This window comes from Octodon degus, unplaced genomic scaffold, assembly GCF_000260255.1.
Source record: "Octodon degus isolate 3935 unplaced genomic scaffold, OctDeg1.0 scaffold00019, whole genome shotgun sequence".
Taxonomy (NCBI): Eukaryota; Metazoa; Chordata; class Mammalia; order Rodentia; family Octodontidae; genus Octodon; species Octodon degus.
This window is the reverse complement of record NW_004524595.1, coordinates 6452143-6474212: the sequence shown is the minus strand read 5'-3', so window position 1 is coordinate 6474212 and position 22070 is coordinate 6452143. Positions and strand designations below refer to the sequence as shown.

At 37.4% G+C, this 22070-nt stretch overlaps 1 protein-coding gene and 1 pseudogene across 7 annotated transcripts in view; one reads left to right on the top strand and one right to left on the bottom strand.

Moving 5' to 3' along the window:
- The window catches only part of Asxl2 (additional sex combs like 2, transcriptional regulator), a 152346-nt gene that overhangs the window by 49992 nt on the left and 80284 nt on the right, over positions 1–22070 (bottom strand). For 6 of the 7 annotated variants that reach the window (XM_004627442.3, XM_023710890.1, XM_023710889.1 and 3 more), the window contains 2 exons: positions 14981–15089; positions 9531–9681 (listed from right to left, as the gene is read on the bottom strand). In XM_004627442.3, coding sequence (XP_004627499.1) covers positions 9531–9681; positions 14981–15089 — 260 coding nt within the window. Of the gene's footprint in view, positions 1–9530; positions 9682–14980; positions 15090–16474; positions 16484–22070 lie in introns of those variants that run through there. The other variant, XM_023710894.1, reaches the window with a different exon arrangement.
- LOC105741655 overlaps positions 16038–22070 on the top strand; it is a 19279-nt pseudogene continuing 13246 nt past the window's right edge.

Genomic DNA, 22070 nt, shown 5'->3' with positions numbered 1-22070 from the left:
TAAAAATGAAAGTTGCTGGGCTTAGTGACATATTCCTATAGTCCTAGAAACTGAGGAGGCTGGGGTAGGAGGATCATTTCAGCCCACAAGGAGATCAGCCTGGGATACATATAGCAAGGCCTTAAAAAGAAAAAGGAAGTAGCTGGGCATGGTGGCTCATGCCATTAATCCCAGCACTTGGAAAGCTGAGGCAGGAGGATCTTTGCGCGTTTGAGACTAGCCTGGGCTACAAAGTGAGCTCAATGCCAGCCTGAACTGCATAGTGAGACCCTGCCTCAAAAAGACTAAATAAACAAATAAATTTATGTATTTTATGATGGATGCCGGTACCTTACCATATACATAACCTGTTATAAGGTTTAAAATCATTTCAACTATTGTTACACAAATGGGTCTACAACAGACTGTCTATAAACCCATCACTCCAGAGGCAAAGGCAGAAGGACTGCCCCAAATTCAAGGCTAGCCTGGGATACAAAGGTTAGGGTCAGCTTTAACTACACAGTAAGAACCTATCTCAAAAATTAAAAAACAAAAAATAAAATACATTGTTTCACAAAATGGATGGGAGGAGAAAACTGATGAGTAACTGGAGATAAACCATTTAATTGAGGAGGTAGAGATGAGGGTGACTACATGGGAAGGATATGAGAATAAAGTCACAGTTATAAAATAAGGTACTAAAATTTCGTAGGACTACCTCTTACACAAGAAAAAAACTGAAACAAGACTTGTTTGAAAAATTTATGACATTTTACCCATACCAGATCCTATTGACAGTCTTTCCTTACTAAGTAGCATTTAGAGGAAAATATTCCCTCACATTTCTCCATTACCAGTTTTACTTCAAATGAAATTACCATTTAATGCCATCAGGCACCAAAGAAATACATTAGCCATTAACCAATGATTTTCAACAGGATGAAAATCAATTCTTCTAACCTATATGCCACAGATTAGAAATAAATTAAAGTTCTAAACACTAGTAAGTAGAAAAACAGAAGCTCTTCCATCAACTTAGGTCACTTGGTAGACAAAAACATGAAACCAACAGGAAAAGATCCATAAACAATGCTGTTCCTCTCCATATACAGCTATGAAAATTAAGATTGACCAGAGCTGTCATTTTCTCTTCTCTAACCCATGCCTTAATTTTCTTAAAAAATTACTGTGCTTATCAATTATCTATAAATGAGACTAGCACTAAAGATTAAAAGTGTGACCCAAATTTCTTTCCCTCTACAAATCACTATTCTCAGGCAAGTTTATCTTCTTATGGCCTACTGAAAACACTGTACACATCCTTACTTTATTAGTTTTCTTTCTATGATTGTGGAAGACCACCTGAGCAGCTCTCCTTGAAAGAGCAATTATCTTCATTTTGGCTGATCCTGACCTTGTTTCCTTGTATTGATATGTACAGAGCTGGCTAGGACCTCTCTTCATCCTTTCAATCGGCCTTAAGCAATGTATACTGCATCTCTAGCCAAGGTGTTGGCAGTAATTTTTGAAGATGGCATGTGTGCTTCCCTGATAACCTACACCTGCTGCTCTTTAATGTGAGCAGGGTGGAGACAGGATGAAGAGCCAGTACTCTGTGCTGCCAGCTGGGATCAAGCCTATATTGAGATAGTGGCTATGACTTCCTGGGGCTTTAAAGAGTACACATCAGAGATGAAGCACCAGACCCTCAAAACATTAGATACTATCTCAATAGCATAATGCAAATTACTCTCTGCATATGACAGAGGCAGATGCAGACCACCCACCTAGCCCAGCTCATAGTAATCACCTACTTCCCACAATTCTCTTCCTCAAGCCACGCCTCCTTCTCCTTTGAATAAAACCTAAGTGTGGCCCTGGGTGGTCTCTTTGTTCCAGAAAGCCATTTTTGTGGCTGTACTTAGGACCCCTTGGCTCCCTAATAATTATATATGTATGTTTCACCGTGGGTTACACTGGGAGTTGTAGATTGGAATTAACTTGGTGAGATTCCAATAACATATTTTTGGGGTAAGTATAGACTTCTTGGACCAAGACAAGAACCAGGAGGGGACTCCTATATATATTTTTCCTACTGATTGACTCTCAGGCATATTATCTAAGAACTCTCTAACATTCATACAATAGTAAATAATCCAGGTAATGTTAATTAAGTAGCCCTTTTCCAACTTTCCATAATATAATAAAAATAAACACATTTTAATTTATTAAATCCTCTAATATTCTTTCTTTCCCACACTGAACACATCTAGACATCCCTGGAAAAACAAACTTTTAAGAGCAGGGACCCCTGCCTTTCAATCGTATGTTTTAAATAGCTGGCAAATTCCAAGTTGAAAAAAAAGCATACCAAGATGTTTAAAGAGATATTACTTTGGTTGCTGTAAATAAACAAATGGTGGTCGGGGAGATGGCTCAGTAGAATAAGTGCTTGCCTGGCAAGCACCAGCACCTGAGTTCAATCCCCAGTTCTGCCAAAATAAATAAATAAACGAACAAACAAACAAATGGTAAAAGAATACTTTCCAAGGTTATAATTTGCTCTCCAATGCAGATTGTTCAATAAAAAATATTTCAGAACATATTTTTATCTGATTAGCAATAATATTCGATAGCAAAAGACTAAAACATTCTGACCAAAAGATCAGTAATTACAATTTACTTCATTTTAAAAGTCAAAATACCTGTAACACAGTAGACAAATGATTTTCTTTTTAATTTTTGTTTTGTTCTGTCCCCCTCCTCCACATCTCACTATGTAGCCCAAGCCTCACCACTTGAGGTAATCCTTCTGCTTCAGCTTCCTGAATGGAGGGGATTATAGGCAAGTGCCACCACATACAGCACAACAAAAGATATCTTAATCTTTAATGTTTTCAGAAAAACATTTCGAACGAAGTTTAGAACTTAAAAATCAGTCATTTTACATAGCTTACTAAAATAGTTTTAAGTCACTTTTCAGAAAGAAAGAATTGAAAATTTTCCACTTCCACTAATGACTGTGATTTTGTTTTGTTTTGAATTTTTATTTATTTATTTATGTGTGTGTGTGTGTGTGTGTGTGGCCAGCTCAGCCCACCAGGGGGCGGGGCTGGCTGGCATGTGGTGCTGGGGGATTGAACCGTGGTCCCTGTGCTTTGCCTAGCTTGTTCTAAGTAGGTGCTTTAGACCACTGAGCCATCTCACCAGCCCCATGTAATTTTGAACAAAATGAAAAGGATATGGATTATTAATACTACAATCATTAGAATTAAAAGCATTGGTAAGTAATCAATAAATTAAAATTTTATTTTTTCCTGAAGACATTTACCCCCTCCAGTATTAGGGAGATGATGAGAAACACTAGGGCAGTAACAACAAAAGTGAAACAAAAGTCATATATAGTTGCAAAAATGGTAACTGAAGAACTGAAAGCAAGTGGAGTCTTAAAAAGTTTTAGTCTTGCCAGATGTGGTGGTGCATGTCTGTAATCCCAGCACTCAGGAGACTGAGGTAGGAGGATCGTTGCATGTTCAAGACCAGCCTGGGCTACAAAGTAAGCTAAAGGTCAACCTGAACTGCATAGCAAGACCCTGCCTCAAAAAGACCAAAAAACAAAAGTTTTAGTCTTTAAAAACAGTATGACTTACAGAGAAAATTTTAAAGAAGAATTTCATTTATAGGAGTAGTAGACTTTTTAAAATTCTAAGTCTCCTCTTTCCACTCTGAAACAGGCAATCTTTGGTTACTGATCATATTCAAACAGTTCCCTAACCAAAACAAGGAAGACCACACATGAACACCTTGATTCTAGGTGCCTTCTTTAACCACATCCTATTAGTGAGGCCATCTTTAATACAATACAGTTAAAACTTACAACTCAACTACCACCAGTAAGCAAAAGGAAGATCCCTTAAAGTCTTTCCACCTGAGTTAACTTTTCAGAAGTTCTGCTCCCATAATACCATGAAAGGAGACATTCCTGAGTTCAATCCCCGGTTCCGCCAAAAAATAAAATAAAATAAAAAGAAAGGAGACATAATCTTCCCCATTCACATAAATGATATCAGAGGGTACATGGATCTATGATACTTTAAATGACTCCAGACACACTATACATCAAATTCCTGATTTAAAGTAGCTCTGAATAAGCAATACAATTCACAGTTCATGCCCCTAGAAATAACCAGTGATTCCTCACAATGAGAAAAAGAATTTTACCTAACTTCTTTAGACATTCTAAATGTAGTCCAAATCTAATAGAACTTTTCTATCAGAATGTAAAAAAAATAATACTCCTGCAGTTGTTTTACGCTATAATATTTATATTTCATTTTGGGGGAAAAAGCACACTTAAAACTTAGCTATGAACATAAAAAAGCAACAGAAAGCACTGGTTTTAGTAATTATTCTTCTGGAGTTACTCCACCTTACCTTGGTTTGAAATTCCATAAAGCTCTTTTCTGAACATTGCTTCCTGTCTGAAAATTGAAAACTCCACACCAGAAACTTTAAAGTTTCTCTGTTTATGTAGATATGTAGATATCAATGAGCTAGTTTTAAGCATTGGACTAAATTTTGAAGTTCACTCTCAGTTCCTACTTTGCTGAAAGGTATACATATATCGAAATAATTTCTATCAATTTTCAGCTAAAAGTATGAGTTTTGCTGTCAGAGCTCTTTATTTTTGTACATAAAAGGAAGTGGGTTTTGATACTATCTCAATGTTCTTCCTGTCCTATAATGCACATGAAACAAAGTGATGTCACATTAAGAATAAAAGTGCTAAATAAGAAAAAAAAAATAGGCAGAATGATTTGTTTCAGCTTTACTGATAACTGCAATGGATCAAGAACTGTCTTATTGCCTACTGCTGCTACACTACTGGCTGTACTTTTGTTGCAATAACTTCTACTGGATAACAAAAGCACTTATAAATATGTGATATATGTCTAAAATATATAGGTATCCATATCATGACAAATGACCCACAAATGAGACTAAACCAGTTTTTAGCTTGATATTTATCCATTTCCTGCATCACTGCTGCTGAAACAATATGAATTAATATAACATGTGAACCTCCTACTCCATCTTCCAATGTTTCCTCCTCTCAGTTTAACAAACTAGTGAGAAAAGAACTTTATAGAATACTCCATCTTACTGTGACCAAAGGACAAATAACCAATATTGTGATGATTTTCAGGACAAAAAAGGCACTTCAAATAAGCTGTAAATTTGACATTACTTTCCTGTTAATGTATTCTATTATAATGCAGCATGTAGAACAAGCATTATGCTATTCAAATTACTTATTAAGCTAGTGACATTGGAGTTGTATGGTTATTTCTTAGGTCTTTCAGTATCATGATACGTTTATTTCAAATTCTTAAGGGTAGCCACTAACAACTATTAGTTCTGAGCAGAAAACAATGGTAAAGTGGAAATAATCATTATTCATAATAAATTCTGTAGCATATAGAAATTGAGGGCTCCAAATTTTAAGTTTACTAGGCCAGCCCCCTTTAATACTGATTTCCCTGTTACATATCCCATCTAGAAAACATGAATCTTGCTAATGGTCCCCTCTGCCTGATGATTTGGTTCCCAATCTCAGATCTATAAATTCCAAACTAATCAGACAAAGTCTCTTTATCTTTTTTTTTTTTTTTTTTTTACTGGAAATTGAACTCAGGACCTCATGCTCGACAGGCAGGCATTTGTGCCACTGAGCTATACCTTTGGGCTCCCTGCTCCCCTTTCACTTTTAGCTTTACTATTCAAAGAACAGGTGGCTAACTGACCCTGAGGAGCAGAAGGTCCTGGAATACATACACATTTCCTTCCATTACTGACAGGGACTACTTTATATAAGAATATCAAAAATTTTGGATGCTCAGCAGGCCAGCCAGAAAAATCAAGAGTTCAAGGTCAGGCTCAGCTACACAGTGAGTTTGAGATCCTGTCTCAAAAAGAAAATAAAAAGTTTTGAGGCAGAGGTCCCTACTTTGTCTTGTTTTCATTCCATTCATCCCCTAAAAACAGGTCTGTATGACTCTCCAAGTGACAGTGATCTTAAAGCTAAACGACCCAATTTTAAGTTAGCCTAAAATGTATACCTTGTAGCTATCCAAAAGGGCAAAGATAAGACAATTTCAATTCTTTTCAGGAGTAGCACATACACATTAGCACAGGAATGATAATAAAAGATTATATATATATAATCTTTTATTTAGTAAAGGGTCTCACTATGTAGTTCAGACTCCTAGTGATCCTCCTGTCTCAGCCTCCTCAGTGCTGAGGTTACAAGCATGTGCCACCACACCCAGTTTCGGTAGCTGCCATGATGTGCATGGTTCAAGCGCCAGCCAGCACAGTATGCACTACTAGGGATCAAACTCGGGTCCTTGTACTTGCCAGGGAAGCACTCAGACCACCCAGCTATCTCCCTAGCCCAATATAGGCATATATTAAGAATCTGAAGGCATTAAAAATTAATGTGTTTAGTACTCCAGAAAGTATAATCTTAGGTTCTAGATACAAAGACAGCTCACCTTAACACTCAAATCTATGAAAACATTTAACAGAGCAAACATCCTGAATGTCTGTTTTACTCAGAAATATCAGAATCTTTGTAAAGAGCTCAAGAGTTGGTTTAAAAGTTGCCCTGAGTTAGTAATATACATTTGAGAGTCCTCCTTGCCTTTTATAAATTATGAATATTGGGATTAAAAAAGATTTGACTTCTTCAAAGAGATCCTAATTGACAGAAATAGGTAATAAAATGTATTCTCAACTGGAAATTCCTTTCCAGGGAAGCTGTTGCAATATAGACATCCTCTGAAGAAAGTATTTTTAGGGTGCTATGAAGACACTAAATGGATGAGGGCAAAGATAAACTAAATTTGCTATTACTAGAAACGAAACACATTCTTTTCCTGTTAAGGATAGAGCAGTTAGAACTGTAAACAAAGTTTAAAAGAGAGGATTAGAGGGACAATTAAATAAGAATTCCTTAAAAAGGTTACAGATAACCATGGGCTGAAATACTACTAAATACATTTGCCTATTTACACTGAAGTTAAAAATTCAGTTTCTGACTAGACAAAAAAATAAATATAGAGACAGATCTCACAGCTCTCACAAAAAACTCAAAGCTGGGCACAGTGGTGCATATCTCTAATCCCTGCTATCTGGGGAGCTGAGACAGGAGGATCCCAAGTTTGGAGACATCTGCAGTAACCTAGCAAGAGCCAATCTCAAGCTAAAATTTAAAAACAAAGCTGGCCTGGTGGCCTGTACCTAAAATGCAGAACAGGAAGCTGAGGCAGAAGGACAGAGTTCAAGGTCAATCCTGGCTACTTAGTGAGACAATCTTTAAAAACAGAGGAAGAAGTTTCTAGGAATATAGCTCAGGACTTTTTGGTTTTCATCTCCAATGCAATTTAAAGCAAAAAAACAAAAACACCAACGTCATTAGAAATGGATCATAGACTTAAATAAAAAAATTGTAAAACTCCTAAAAGAGAACAGGAAAAAACTTCATTACCCTGGATCTGATGGTGTCTTCTGGATACAACCCACAAAAGAACTGGATTGCATCAAAATTAAAAACTTATGCTGTAAGCAAAAAAAAAAAAAAAAAGGAGAGAGAGACGGTAGAGTGAATACACTGGTGGTTAACACATTGTGTGAGGGGTCCGAAGCTTGGCTAGATCTACAGCAACTCCATGCACTACTGCATGGAGCCCTCTCTCTGGGGCATGGAGGTCCCATCCTAGAGTGGGGTCAAGGAAGGATTTTGCTCAACATTTCCTTAGAGGAGCTTAGTCTTCACAGTCAGCATGGAAGGAAGGAAGAAAGGCTTAACAGATGCCTCAGCTGCTACTCCTACCTTTGCTGTTTGCTGCTGCCATGAACTGCTGTTCCCTTATGCCTTCTGCCTTGGAGCCAGCCAAGTATGGACTAAAACCTCCACTAACTGTGAGCTAAATAAACATCCTTAATTTTGGGTGTCCGGTATTTTGTCCCAGCAACGAATAAAAAGTAACCAAGACACTATTAAAAGACTATTACTTGAAGCACAAGCTGAGCAGGTAAACGAGTCTGGGCGTGGTGGCACATGCCTGTAATCCCAGTGCTAGAGAGTCTGAAAACAGGAGGATCACTACAAGTCCAAGCTCCATAGTGAGACCATGTACCAAATACATAAATGAAAATAAATATTACTTGAAATACATCAAGAATGCTTGAAATACATTAAATAAAAAAGAAAATGCATTAAAGGTCTGAACACATCTCACCAAAGAACATAAGAGAGATGGGAAATAAGTGAACAAAAAGATGTACATCACATATCATCTAGAAAATGCTGCACCTATAGAAGCGGCCAAACTTTAGAGCACAAACAACATCAAATGCTGGTAAGGATGGAAAGCAACAGAACTCTGATTCCCCAATGGTGGAAAGGCAAAAGCCAATCTGATGAAGCCTAGTTGTTTCTTATAAAACTAAACATGTTCCTTGTATATAATTTCACAACCACATTCTTCTATTCATCCAAAAGAAATAAATAACTTTATAATTGCCAAAATATGGACACAACCAATGACCTTTAAAAAGAATGAATAAACTTGGATTCACTCAACAATAAAATATTGTTAAGTACTAAAAAGAATGACCATCAAGATATAATAAAATGTCATTATTACTAATATAGGAAGCCAGTATGAAAATGTTCCAACTGTCTATATGACATTATGGAAAAGGCAAAACTATGAAAAGATTTTTAAAAGGTCAATGGTTAGTAAGAGAGTTGAGTAGATGGAGGATAGAAGATGTTTAGGGCACATGTCTTTATACATTATAATATCTGTCCAGGGGCCAAGGATATAGTTCAGCAGCACAGCACCTGCAAGAGATTGTGAATTTGATTCCAAGGACCAAGAAATATGATGATGATGATGATGATGATGATGATGATGATGATGATGATGATGATAATCTGTCCAAAGCCTTAGAATATATGCCACCAAGAATAAGCCCTGATTCTGGGGATAACAATGTGCCAATGGTAGATACATCCACTGCAACAGAAGTACACAATGATGGGGAATCTTCAAAGTGTACAAGGATATGCCTGTGTGGGGGTAGGGACAATGTGGACAATTTATATTTAGCTTAGTAATTCTATTTAGTTTTTCTATGAACCTAAACCTATCCTTAAAAAGAAAAATATTTTTGATTGCCTGGCAAGCACAAGGGCCTGAGTTCGATCCCCAGTTCCGAAAAAAAGAAAGAAAGAAAGAAAGAAAGAAAGAAATCAATCAATCAATCAATCAATCAATCCTGGGTCACACTAGTATGTCCAGCTGAGTGGCTAGTGTGTTGGGTTGGACAGTATAGATGTAAATATTTTTTAGTACAGCAACTACTAGAAATATATAGAGGGTAAAAGAAAGAGACTGACTGGCCTGCAGTCTGGGAAGAGGAAAGAGTATTAGATATAAACAGCATTCAGTACTTTATTGAAGATTAGGTAGATTTACCTTTCCTTTTCCACCTGCTCTTTTTTCCCTCTTTGTTGCTGCCACCATCACTGCTGCTGCTGCTGTTCTCAGAACTCTGGGAATCTGACTGACCATCAGTGCTTTCTTCTGAACCTTCTGATAGCTCTTTCACCCCATCCGGAACATCTTTCTGAAAAATGCAGCATCCAATTAGGATTAATTATTAGAATTAGGACCAACAGGAATGAAATTCTCATATGCAATCTTGCAATTTAACTGTACTAATTTTTAGTATTATAAAACATAGTAGCAGAACTAGCAATATTTTCTGAATTCCTATCATTTCTCATTTTGGATCAAGCAAGTAAGCAAATGTTTCCATCTGAAATCAAAGATTTTTTTAAAAAAAACCATAACATTTATATAGAGACGCAAAACATATCCTTAAATTGGACAAAATTGGAGAAATCTAAGTCCAGGTAAATGATGTGTTCAGGAGATCTCAATAATGTTAAATATACATACATCTGTGTAAGTACTACTATATATTCTGCATTCAATTAGAGAACTGAAGGCTGGATGGCAAGAGAGCACATTATTTTATTCTACTGGTTAATAAGTACTAAGGGCCAAATAGAAAAGGACTATGTCTAAAAAATTCTATCAATATGGTTGGTTTGGGAGCTTAATAAGAATGCTAATCACAAAGGATCCATGTGTCTGTTCACTGTGTAAAAGAAACAACAGAATAACTACAAGACTAAGAACTAGGAAAACAAAGTTTTCTGGCTTTATCCTCTAACTGCACAGCATTGGTCAAAGTGTTAACCATACCTGGCTCAATTTCCCTGACTATAAGGTAGAGAAAATAATACCATCTCAAAAAATCATTGAGAAATTAAATGACTTAAGGGCTGGCAAGATAGCTCAGCAGTGCCACTTGAAGATATAAGTGAAATAAACCAGACCCACATAAGTAAATACCGTATTGTCTCCCTAGTATAAGAACTTAAAAGAGGAATTACATATAGAAAGTTACAACACAAATAAAAGGAAAGCAAGAACTTGAGGATTGGACAATGAGGAGTGGGCAATGAGAAAAGCTGAGAATCATGACGGGGCAAAGCCATGCATTTGTACGCACGAGATGGGTCAGGCAGTGATCCTGGGGTACATCAGCAGGTCTTTGAGACTAGTGGTTGGCTGGTGAGATTCTCACCCTGACTAACTCTATATGCTGGTGCCTGTGAGCCAAGCGACTGCACTGAGGATGGTGATGTGTAATAGAGGGGTCACGCTTGGAGCACCTGCCATCCTGGTCTTCCAAATATGTACTTCTTGTCATGACATACCATTTATTGCCACAATGTCTCTCAAGTAAAGGTTATTTTTTAGGGTAATAAATGAAAAAAAAAAAAAATGAAAAAAAAGACCCAAGAATAAGAAAAAAAATAAATGTCACAAGTCTGTCCTGTTACAATTCTGTATATGATCAGATTTCTAAATTTCTTTGTAAAAATATGTAAATGCTTATTTCTACTTTCATAAAACTATTTTTCCTTCATATTCTGTAAGGACTTATTCAACATACCAATATTTGATGGAAAAATACCTGTTCCATGATATGCCAAAGATGTTTGATATTTAGACAGATAGAGTAAACCGAATTACATATATTGCAGGTTAATAATAAGCTTCTCTCCTGGAGGCTTAACAATCTAAGTTAGCAGTTCAAAATTGGAGAAAAGAAAGGGCTGTAAGGTCAGCCAACATTTTAGCCCTAACCTTTCAAGGTCAGTGAAGACTCAGGACATAGGAGAACCTGTAGTGCAACAACATGTAACTCAGTTGTGCTCCAAATTTTCTGATCAAGAAGATTATGGGGAAAAAAAAAAAAAAGATTATGGAGCCACAGAGGAATATGATCGATGATGTATAGTGTGCCTGGGGAGAGTCACATGGAGAGAAAAAACATTCTCTCAGGTTTTCACAGAGAGCAAATTGGTCAAGCTATGGTCATGACATCCTCATGGCTGACACTGACAAAGGATCTACAAACTGCAGTACAGGGCTACAGGATAAATCCTGAGGGCACTTGACGGACCTTATCAGATACAAAAGTTACATTTCTTGGTATATAGGTCTTGCTTTATCTTGGTCTTAACCATCCAGCAGAAAAGTATAAAGACGAGGTATATAAAGTAAAGCCATATTAATGCGATGAGTTGTAAAAGGTTTAAGTCAGTAACTTCTGAGGATAACCCAATAATATTATAGACTGCTAGACAGTGTTGGATTGTTTTGCTGAGTTCAAACACCTATAGTATTTAGATGTCAATAGAATATTCACCTCTGACAGGACTAAACAAAAAAAAGGGATACAAAGGAAAGATCATTTTGTATTTATATATACAAAATAGGATAGAGATACAGCTACTTTCGCTTAATCCAATGAGAAGAAAGAGGTATACTAATAGTGTTTGGATAGGACATCCTGTCTGCTTCTTGTGCTATGGATAACCACTAAGAAGATAACAATGTACATACAATGTATTGATTATCGAAACTGTCCTATTAATCAGCTTTGAAACTGTCTCATTCATATTTATTTCTCAATAAAATTAAAAAAATAAAAATAAAAAAAAAAGGATAGCTGAGCAGATGTTAAACATCTGCTTAGGCAAGCACATGGCTCGATACCCAGCACCATGTACCATACCAGCCCTACCCCAGGGTGCACTAAGCCGGCCACTGAGATCAGGCATGGCGGCACATGCCTATAACCCCAGCCCTGGGCAGGCTGAAAACAGGAGGATCACTATGAGTCTGAGCTGCATAGTGAGACCCTGTACCAAATACAAACAAACAAAGAGAAAAGAAAAGAAAAGACAGACAGACAGACAGACAGACAGAGAGAAATTAAATGACTTAATATAAAATGTTGGCATAAAAGTTCAAGAAATGTTACTATAAATTTATGCTGTATATAAAAATATTTGTATAAATACACTAGTGAATGTTATGTCTAAATTACAGTAACAGATTTTTCCCACCAATTTTGCTTTCCTATTTTTTTTAATTATATATTTAGTACAGGGTCTACATGGTCTCACTACACAGATCGGACTCGTAGTGATCCTCCTGTTTTCAGCCTCCCAAGCAGTGGGATTACAGGCGCACGCCATCACACCTAGACTCAATCACCATCTCAACTAGCCCACCCCAGGGGCAAGGCCAGCATGGCATGCCAGTCCCTGTGTCTGCCTAAGCAGGCACTTTGATCAGCTGAACTATCTGACCGGCCCTCCTATATATTTTATTTTTATAATTAAAATATTCAGACAAAGACAAAATGTGACCCTCTCACATATAAGTGACACACATGTGACATTACAGCCAATATCATGAACTCCAGTATAGTAAGGAACAATTTCTCCACTTAAGTTTATATCCTAGTGCCATTTCTCTGCAAGTCATCCCTTATGTTACACACTTTCTTAAAATACAGACCCCATATTTTTCTATTCTTTCCTTCAAAATGCAGGACAGCTTTTATAGTTAGCTGTCAGCCAGATATCTTGACCTGTAGGTTCAACAAGTATCTGAAATACAAATATAATTAACTTCTTTTTGTAAAAAACTTGGGATCCTGGGATCACCTGCTCACATCCCAAATCTTAGAATCTTATCACCCTCTCTTATCCAGTCCAAATGTGTTACTCTCTAATTCTGTAATGCCCCTTAGTCAACCTCCTTTACCATTCTCTTAGTTTCACTACTCCAGACAACTACAACCAACATTATTCTTGCTTCTCTCTGAAATCTACTTAATTATGTTCTTCTGGAAAACCTGACACACACACGAATGTGCATAATAAATGGCTCACTAAGGTTCAAGTGCTCTAAATTTGGACTCAACTTTATGTTTACCATACTTAGATGCCTTAACAGAAAAGAAGCTCATGCACAGATTATGCTCTAACTACTCCAATTTTCTCTTTTACTCTGAATAACATTTATTGAGCTATTTAGTCTCCTGATAAACTTACTTTGAGCAAGTTTCTTTTCTCAGTTCACCAGTCTGGAGTGGACTCCAACTCAACCTTATACCAAAAGTGATCATGCTCTTGATACTGCCCAATCAGAAGAATCTATATTTTTGGCAATAGCCACATTTAGGTATGGCCACATTAATTAACCAACTGAACCAAATTCTGGGTTTTTCTCGCTCTAGGCTTAAAGTATACAAAAATGGGGACTGAGATTAAAGACACGTATGATGAGGAAATAATAAAGTCAACCAAAACAAAATGGAGACACCAAGCCCTGACAATATCATCTGAGCAGATGTATTTCCATAAATTTTATCTCACTCCCACTCAATCAGAGTTGTTCTGACTGCTTCTAACTGAAAGGATATTAATAAGTAAAAGTCACTTCAACGTAGGAATTAAAGTATTAGCCCACTTGCTGTGAAAGTTAAAAAAAAAAATGGGTTTAAGAGTTAAGTCAAAAAAAAAAGAGTTAAGTCATATCTGGGTTGATATTCTAGTTCTGACACAAACTGGCTAACACTAGTCAGAGCAATTAAATCTTCTTAACTTTGGCGTTTTCCATTAAAAAAAGGAGAGGGGATGGGAAGGAGGGGGGAAGGGGAGGAAGAAGAGAAGAAGAATCACAATCATGTTATAGCAGAGAACTAAATGAGAAGGTAATATAAAGCTTCCAGTCAGTATGTTTCATCATAATACCCAATAAATACTCAAATGGTACAGTTTTTTAAAGTCATTGGAGAATCTGGGAGTGGTAGTACAATGATCCAAGTTACTTGGGAGGCTGACCATAGCCAGGGCCACTAGGAATAGAACTCAGGACCCCAGGCTTGCCAGGCAGGTGCTTATGCTGCTGAACTATCTCCCCAGTCCTAACAACATCTTTAAAAAAAAAAAAAAAAAAAATCACCAGAAGTCATTTTTATTTCATCCTTTCAAGATAGTATCATAAGGTGGGCTGGGGAGATAGCTCAATAGAAAAAGCACTTGCCTGGGAAGTGCAAGGGCCTGAGTCCAATTCCCAGTTCCACCCAAAAGAAAAATTATCATAAGGAATAATTACTTCTCTGGTCTACTTATAGATTAGTAACAAGGAAAAAAAAAAAAAAAAAAGACACACACATGAGGGGCTGGGAGGGAATGTGAGTAATTTTCTAGGTTCGGTCCACAGCACCCAAAAGGAAATAAACAATGTACATGTGTGCATGTTACAGAGTTAAAAGTATTATCTCTTACTGAAAGTAAGTTTTTCACGAGCAGAATTCTTTTTTTTTAGTACCAGGAATTGAACTCAGGACCTTGTGCTTCCCAGGCAGGCAATGTACCATTGAGCTATCTCCCCAGCCCAAGAACAGAATTCTATCTGTATACAAATATTACTTAAGATGTCACTTTCTATTCTTTCTTTTTAGATGACTTTCCAACAGAAATATTTACCTTCAAAGTATACACTCCCATTCTACCTGGAACTTTATAAAAGATGCCTTCTTCACCTCGCGAGTTTGTATGTAGCATTGCATTCAGGCAAGCAAGAGGGGAAGTCCCACTGCAAAACAAAAAGATGATGATGACATGAGCATAGATTCTGGTCTCTCGCTCTGGAAAGTATGTAAACATTGACTTTATTCTTTTTAAATTGGTAAATACTCCTTTAATTTAAACAATGTCAATCTAGAAAGGGGTTGCCATGATTGAAATGGATATAAAAGTTACTTATACATCTGAAAAAAACAATTCTTTAATTTTGATCTATTATTTAAATTTAAGTCAAGAAGAACACACATACTTTGTACACATTCTATGTTATTTTTAAAAAGCACAAGCTTTACAATAAAGTATGGGGGGATCATACACAGATTTAAATTAACAATATCCTATTTTTTAAAAAATCATTTATTTATTTATTTGGTACAGAGTTTCACTACACAACTCAGACTTGTAGTGATCCTCCTGTCTCAGCCTCCCCAGTGCTGGGATTAAAGGTGTATACCACTACGCCCAGTTTCTGTAGCCTCATGGTGTTCCTGGCTGGCATGGCATGTGGTACTAGGCATTGAACCCAGGTCCTTGTGATTGCTGGGCAGGTGCTTAAGACTGCTATCTGCCCAGCTCTATCCTCTTGTTAAAACAGAATTACAACTGATACAGAATGTCACTAAACAAAATAGTATGAATTTCACAGTATTTGTTGTATTACATAGTGTTGTCCTCAAATTAGTTGTTTATATTTATCATCCTGTTATTGCTGCACCACTTGAAATCTGAGCTGTGAAACTTAATACACTGCCATCATTTCTTTTCCTTAAAACTACCATGAGGACACATAAAAGGCAAACAGGATTCTGAGTATTATTTTGAATATAAAAACACAGGTATATGTGTGTTGTGAGATCAAGATACCACCACTGGTTAAGGGTGGGTGAGATAGCTCAGCAGACAAATGCCTGCTCAGACAAGTGCAGGAACTGGAGAAGGGGTTTGATTCCCGCACCACATGCCACGCCGGTCCCACTCCCTGGGCAAGGTGAGCTGGCCACCAAGACCTGGCATGGTAACACATGCCTATAATCCCAGCACTGGGGAGGCTGAAAACAGGAGGATCATTAGAAGTCCAAGTCTGAGCTGCCTAATGAGACTCTATACCAAATATATTTTAAAAAAGAAAAAAAAAGAACGAACAAAAAAGAAAAGATAACCCTGGTTAGACTGAGAGAAATAGATTCAAATCTTACATAAAAATGTTAATTTCCAGGTTCCCAACTATTGTACTAAAATTATATAAGATATTACCACTGGAAGATGCTGAATTAAGTAAACATTGGTCTCCACGTAGTTTTTGCAGTTTCCTGTAAAATAACTGGAGCCACTCTAACAATCCCACTTTAAAATCCATCAACAAAGAAATAAGGCTATAAGGATTCAGGCACTTACAGAGGTTGAGAGGCTGAAAACAGGATGATCACTACGAGTCTGAGCTGCATAGTGAGACCCTGTACCAAACACATAAACGGAAAAGGGGGGGAGGGGACTTAGGCACTTATGTGCAAAGATTTACTTCCTTCACCATTGTTAGAAGCACAAAAGCACTGAAAATGACCTCAAAGTCCTAAGCAAACAGCTATTAAAATAACCATGTTAAAATAGCAATCAAGACATAAATTATTATAGCTACATTAAAGCTCAAAAATGCTAAGTTCCAGGAAACTTCTACTTAAGTCTTCACAAAAATCCTACATGGTAGGCAAAATTATATGTATTTACAAATGAAAAAAACTAATATATAGATCTTTAAAAAGTTTTTTTCAAATCCCCAGTTAGTAAATTATGAAGCCAACATTACACTGAGAAGAAAAAAGCAGAAGCAAAACACAAAAGAAATGGCTTAAAAGGAAAATGTCTATCTAAGGAAAAAAAAAAACTCAGTAAATTCTTTGGTTAGTTTACTCTCATTAACGGCATTCAATCTCAATATTAAGTAAGGTGATAAACTAGAGTTGATGAGTTCAAACAGAAAAGCTCTCTTAGCTGAGAGGCTATGAAGGAAGAGCAGGAAGCAAACCTCTATATCACACTGTGGTGTGATACTATTACAGACATAAACCTAGAATCTCTCACCCAAAATACTTAGGCCAACAGTTACAGATAACCTCATCCTCCCCAGATTTTAGAACAGTAGCCCAATATACCTAAATTATATGACAATGCTTAGGAAACTGGGGGGCAGTACTATAATCATAACTACACATAATGAAATATGAATATTCAAACAAAAATTCTGCACAGTTTAATGTCACTTCAAAAGAAATGTCAAATGATTTCAGTGCTAATAAATGAAGAATCTTCATTTCTCAAGAATCTCGAACACTGCATTTACTGAGTAACAGACTGCCAATGGGCACATAGGGGTTTAAATTAGAGAGGGGGGAAAGAAAGGCTAAATACCTAGAATGTAAATATAACATTAACAAAAAGTCCTTAAAGTAACACCTACAAAATGATAGTAAATGTACACACATCTAGTGAAAGATGTGGTAGAAGGATGAGTCTGTATATGTCACATTTTCCTTACAAATTTGAAACTTTTTTTTTTTTTTTTTTTTTGGGGGGCAGAACCAGGGATTGAACTCAGGCCCTCGTGCTTGCCAAGTAAGCACTTATTCTACCGAGCATATCCCCGGCCCCTGAAACATTTTTTATAACCATATTTATCATCAGAAAAACTTTTTAGTTTATCATTTGACTCTGTAGTGAGCCAGACAGATTCAATGGTGTTTCATTTTATCTAAAGTGTCAGGACCGGCCAAATAGCTCAGCGGATTTAAGCACCTGCTTAGACAAATGCAGGGGCCAGGAGTTCAATCCCCGGGCCTGCCATTCAACCAGTACCACCCACTTGCTGAGAGGGCAATTGAGACTGGGCGTCGTGGTGTTCCACCACAATCCCAGCATTTGGGAGACTGTAAACAGGAGGATCACTATGAGTCCGATTTATGTAGTGAGACCCTGTAGAGCCTGGTAGCTCTAGGAGCTGCTAACAATCATCTTATAATGATGATGGATGAGCCTGTTGTGAGGGAACAAACATGAAGGGGGCAGAGCTTAAACTGCTGCAGCACCTGGGTCCAGCTTACCTTGTTTTTCTTTTTCTTTTTTAAATTAATTTTATTGAGAAACAAATAGCAGTGAGACAGTTTCAAAACCGACTGGTAGGACAGTTTCAATAATTAATACACTGCATATTGTTGTCTTCGTAGTGGTTATTCATAGTACAAGATGCAGACATGATATCCTGTCCAAACACTTAGTACAAATCTTTCTTCTCATTAAGAAAAAGTAACTGTGTATCCTATTTTATGATACATTTCTTTCAATAATAGTTCAGCCAGTTTATATTGTTTTTTGTTATGTATCACTGAAAATAGGTGACCCAAAGTATTTTAGGTAAAAGTATTTAAATTTACAGATATGAAAAGGAAATATAAAGAAAGGAAGAACAAAAGTAAACAATGCTATTGACAAAATATTGCCTTTATGGTCAATAACATCTATTATATGATAATGTAAGAAAGGACAAGGGGTACCTGAACTTCTACGAACTAAGTAATCAGAAATGTGTTTCTATTTTTTTTTTTCCTTAATCATGACCTTCAAGGATTAAGACAGAAATCAAACTAGGATCTGGACATGAAATTTTAAGGGACAGCATAAGTCAATATTTTTATCTATCACTTACTCCATCATGGGATGATCTTAGTGTAAATGAAATATATTACTCTGTCACAATGATTTTCAGTATTGGCTACAACATTTGATCTGGTCAATGAAATGCTAAGAGAAGTAGAAGGCAAAAATGTATTTGCATTTGGTCTATTCCTATGTTTACTATGACAGCATGGACCACTAATTTCCTTGATTTTAGGAGAAAAAAAATAATAATCCACAGATGGCAACAAAGCCTAGTCAACAGAAAATTAGCCTAGGCTAAATTAAATACATGAAGGAAAAAAAGTATTCATTCTTATAAACCACTGAAATTTTGGACATCATTCAACAACAAAGATGCCTTAAAAGCAAGCCATTTTTGTGAGTATGCCCACGCAGGTAGTATATTTTGTAGAAAATCTGTTTCTTAGCAATACTTAATACCTAAATTCAATGAATAAATGACATTCTTAAGAAGTGTCGGGGCCAGAGAGATAGCTCAGTAGAGTAAGTGCTTCCTTGGCAAGTGCAAGGGCCTGGGTTCAAGTCCCGGTTCCGTTATTTAAAAAAAAAAAAAAAAAAAAAGAAGTGTTGCCAAGTGTAGTGGCACAAACTTGCAATCCCAGCAGCAATCAGGTTGAGGCAAATCACTGCAAGTTAGAGGCCAACCTGGGCTACATAGTAAGTTCAAGGCTACCCTGAACTAAATAGTGAGACCCTGTCACAACCAAGCAAGCAAGCAAGCAAACATATATATAAACAAAAATATTCACATCTACTGTACATGTTATACAAAAAGGCCACAAAAAGCCTTCTTCGGCTCACAAGAGTTCAAAACAAAAATCATCTGTAAACATAAATGTTCTATTAAATGGAATTCAGCTAATAAAGAAATGGGCCAAAAATTAAGAAACAAAAATCTCTTTTTAAAAGTGACATACAGGGTCAGCCAGATAGCTGAGAGTATTAAAGTATGCACTGAGACAGGATTGAGGCTGGGCATGGTGGCACCCACCTATAATCCCAGCACTTGGGAGGCTAAAAACAGGAGAATCACTACAAGTCCAATCTACGTAGTAAGACCCTGTACTAAATGCAAAAAAAAAAAGAAGTGACATATAACCAGACATAGTGGTGCACCCTCTAACCCCAGAAAAATCAGAAGGCTGGGATTGGAAAAGTCCAAGTTTGAGTCTGAATCTAGCCTGGACTACATAGTAAGACCCTGACTCACTAACGCCCTACCCATCCAAAAGACACATAGTCAGCATTAGATAATATAACAGAAATGTAAGTATTTTTCAACTCCATTTTCAAAATAATATACCTTCAGAATTTTTTCCCCCTCAATTTCAGTAATCATTTAGGAATATTCTCAGTAAATATACTCCTCCAATGTCTACTGTCCCACCCCAGAGAAGAAGGGATATTGGGCTTTTGCTCTGGAACAAGTGGAACACCAAACATGGGTCCAGTCTCAGCAACTGACGGGCCTGACTAAGTTTCTGCTCTCTGTCCTTGGTCTCCTTTGAGTTTCAGTCTCCCTCAGTGCAGAGAGGACTCCTTGCAGTTCCTTTCCCAGCCACATGGGTGAAGAAAGGCCTCCCAGTCTCTGATGTTTTCCACAGAGTTCTGGGGTTGATAGGCAGCTTGCCTCCAGTGCGTGGACACCATAATGTGCATGTGTGGATTTCCCAAAAGAAGGGAAAGGTACAACTTTCAGGGCCCTCACTATGCTAGATGTCATGCTAAGATGCTTTCATGTAAACTCCCTTATCTCCTCCACACAGCAACCTATCCTGCCCAGCACCTCAGCCCTGTGGAGGACCACCTGAGCAGTTCTCCTTGAAAGAAGAGTGATGGTCTCCATTTTGACTGAGCCTGACCCTATTTCCTTGTACTGATATGTACAGAGCTGGCTAGGACTTCTCTTTATCCTTTCAGTTGACCTTAAGCAATGCATATTGGTCTTGCCAAGGTGCTGGCGGTAGTCTTTGAAGGCAGGATGTATGTTTCTCTGATAACCTACCCCTGCTGCTCTTTAATGTGAGCCAGGTGGAGAGAGGATGAAGGGCCAGTGCTCTGTGTTTGCTGGTTGGGATCAAGCCTGTATCGATAGAGGCTATGACTTCCTGGGGCTTAAAAGATAACACATCAGAGCCGAAGCACCAGACCCCCAAAACAGTAGATACTATCTTGATAGCATAATGCAAATTACTTTCTCTGCATATGGCAGAGGTAAATGTAGGCCACCTACCTACCTCAGCTCACAGTACTTACCTACTTCCCACAATTCTCAGTCATTCCTCCTCAAGCCACTCCTCCTCCACTGAATAAAACCAGGCCCGGCCCTGAGTCAGGCTCTTTGTTCTGGAAAGCGATCTTCGTGCCTGGACTTAGGACCCCTTGGCTCCCCAATAATTATAAATGCTTTAGTGTCTTTACTTTCACCATGGGTTGTCCACATAATCAATTTTACCTGAGGAATTGTGTTTGTAATCTTATTAGTTGACGACAGTTTTGTCCCACTTCATACCCACCTAATGAGTTCCTGCTTTCCACCATTAGACCCACCCCACCTCATGGTTGGTTTGTTTTGTGGTACCAAGGATTGAATTCAGTACCCTGTGCTTGCCAGGCAAGCGCTTATTCTACTGAGCTATCTCCCTGGCCCCATCTCATGGTTTTGCTCTATAAAAATCTCTAGGAAAGGTAGATTCCCTGGCAACACACTCCAGTCCGCTTCGGTGCCTCTCAGACAGAAGCTTTCATCCTCTAATCAATATATTCTACTCTTGACTTCCAGTGTTCCTAAAATTTATTTTTCCATTTTAGAGAATACAAACTTATCCCAGGTATCTTTCAGGTTGGAAATTTTACTCCTCTATATCAACATCATGAAAGATAAAGACTGCAAACAGTTCCAGGTTTACAAAAACAACATCATCAAACTAAATTAACTAAGGATGCTGTACCTGAAAACTAAATGCAAATATGTGATCATGAAGATACTGGGGAAACAACCAAATTTGGATAAAGTCTACAATAGTGTGTCAAGGCTCATTTTCTTACTTAGACAGTTGTATTGGGCAAATTGCTACATTGTGAGTTCAAGACCAGTGCAAATTACATGAGACACTGTCACAAAACAAAACAGAACAACAAATTATATGACTAGAAAAATATATCAAGAAACAATCTTACTGAATGGGTTCAATGGTAGAGTGGAAATGATAGGGAAAAAAAGGACAGATCAACAAAATTTATCAGGGCTGGGGAGATGGCTCAGTAGAATAAGTGCCTCCCTGGCAAGCACAAGGGCCTG